The 1,416-nt window shown below is 63.3% G+C and overlaps 1 protein-coding gene across 1 annotated transcript; it reads right to left on the reverse strand.

Moving 5' to 3' along the window:
* Positions 1 to 23: 23 nt before the first annotated feature.
* Positions 24 to 1,352, reverse strand: LOC130587527 (arf-GAP with coiled-coil, ANK repeat and PH domain-containing protein 3-like; the record flags this gene model as incomplete). Its single annotated transcript, XM_057388507.1, has 3 exons — positions 1,325 to 1,352; positions 1,060 to 1,185; positions 24 to 366 (listed from the first exon to the last, which is right to left on the reverse strand). Coding segments are annotated over exons 1-3 (497 nt in total), but the record flags the coding sequence as incomplete, so codon positions are not given.
* Between the last annotated feature and the right edge of the window lie 64 nt (positions 1,353 to 1,416).

The following is a 1,416-nucleotide window of genomic DNA, read 5'->3' on the forward strand; positions in this document are numbered from 1 at the left end:
GGCCGGTCAGTGTCCCCTCCCACCGGCCGGTCACTCCCGCAGTGTCCCGTACCCCGCGCACGGCCTGGATCAGCGGCGTTTTGCCCTCGTCCTCCTCGTTGGCCCAGTTGACCTCGGCGCCGTGGGCCAGCGCTGCGGCCAGCAGGGGCACGTTGCGGGCTAACGCCGCGCGCTGCAGCAGCGACCCGGGGTGCACCAGAGACTCGGGCTGCAGGTTTTCGGGGTGCAGGTTTTCGGGGTGCAAAGTTTCGGGGTGAAGGTTTTCGGGGTGAAGGTTTTCGGGGTGCAGCTCCCGCGGTTCCTCCGCGTCCGACGCCTCCTGCTCGATCTCGGCCTCCCCGCTGGACTCCTCGGACGCCTCGCACTCTGTGCGGCCACAGGGTGGGGAGGGGTCAGTTCTGGGGGTTTTGTTTCGGGGTAACCCAGGTGTGGTCACTCGGCAATGGGCATTCAGCTGTGGTCACTCAGTTATGGTCACTCAGGAATGGGCATTCAGCCATGGTCACCCAGTTTTGGTCACCCAGTTATGGTCACTAATCCATGGTGACCCAGCCGTAGTCACTGAGCACCGGGCATTCAGCTGTGGTCACTCAGTTATGGTCACTCAGCAATGGTCACCCAGTTATGGTCACCCAATTATGGTCACTCAGCCATAGTCACCCAGTCATTGTCACCCTGTCCCGGTCACTCAGTCCTGGTCACCCAGTCATTGTCACCCTGTCCTGGTCACTCAGTCCTGGTCACTCAGTCCCGGACAGCCTTGGTGACACCGAGGGTGACACCATAGAGGGGACAGACAAAGCCATCGCCCCTGGCCTGGTGTCACCCACCTTCCTCGATGACGCTGTCCCCCCAGAGGTGACACACAGCCCTGTCCCGGTGTCACCCACCTTCCTCGGTGACGCTGTCCCCTCCCCGTGTCCCCTCCCTGTGTCACACAGCCCTGTCCCGGTGTCATCCACCTTCCTCGGTGATGCTGTCCCCCCCGGTGTCACCCACCTTCCTCGGTGACGCTGTCCCCCCAGAGGTGACACACAGCCCTGTCCCGGTGTCACCCACCTTCCTCGGTGACGCTGTCCACCGCGGGTCCCAGTGCCAGGATGTCCGTGCTGCCGTCCGTGCTGCCGCCCAGGCCACTGTCACTGCTCAGGCCTGCGGGACCAACGGGACACAGACCAGGGACACCTTAACACCCGGGGACAGGGACAGAGACAGGGATGGGGACAGGGATAGGGACAGGGCAGTGCCACCCCCCAGGAATGGGGACAGGCATGGGGACAGGGCGGGGACAGGGATGGGGACAGGGGTGGGGACAATGTCACACCCTCCGCTGGCACAGGGGACAGTGGCATTGCCACCTGGAATTCGGACTCTTTCCTGGGATCCCTTTCCTGGAATTCTGATAATTTCCTGGAA

The sequence above is a fragment of the Malurus melanocephalus genome, unplaced genomic scaffold (assembly GCF_030028575.1).
Source record: "Malurus melanocephalus ecotype Western Australia unplaced genomic scaffold, MMel_1.1 scaffold_2043, whole genome shotgun sequence".
Classification (NCBI taxonomy): domain Eukaryota; kingdom Metazoa; phylum Chordata; class Aves; order Passeriformes; family Maluridae; genus Malurus; species Malurus melanocephalus.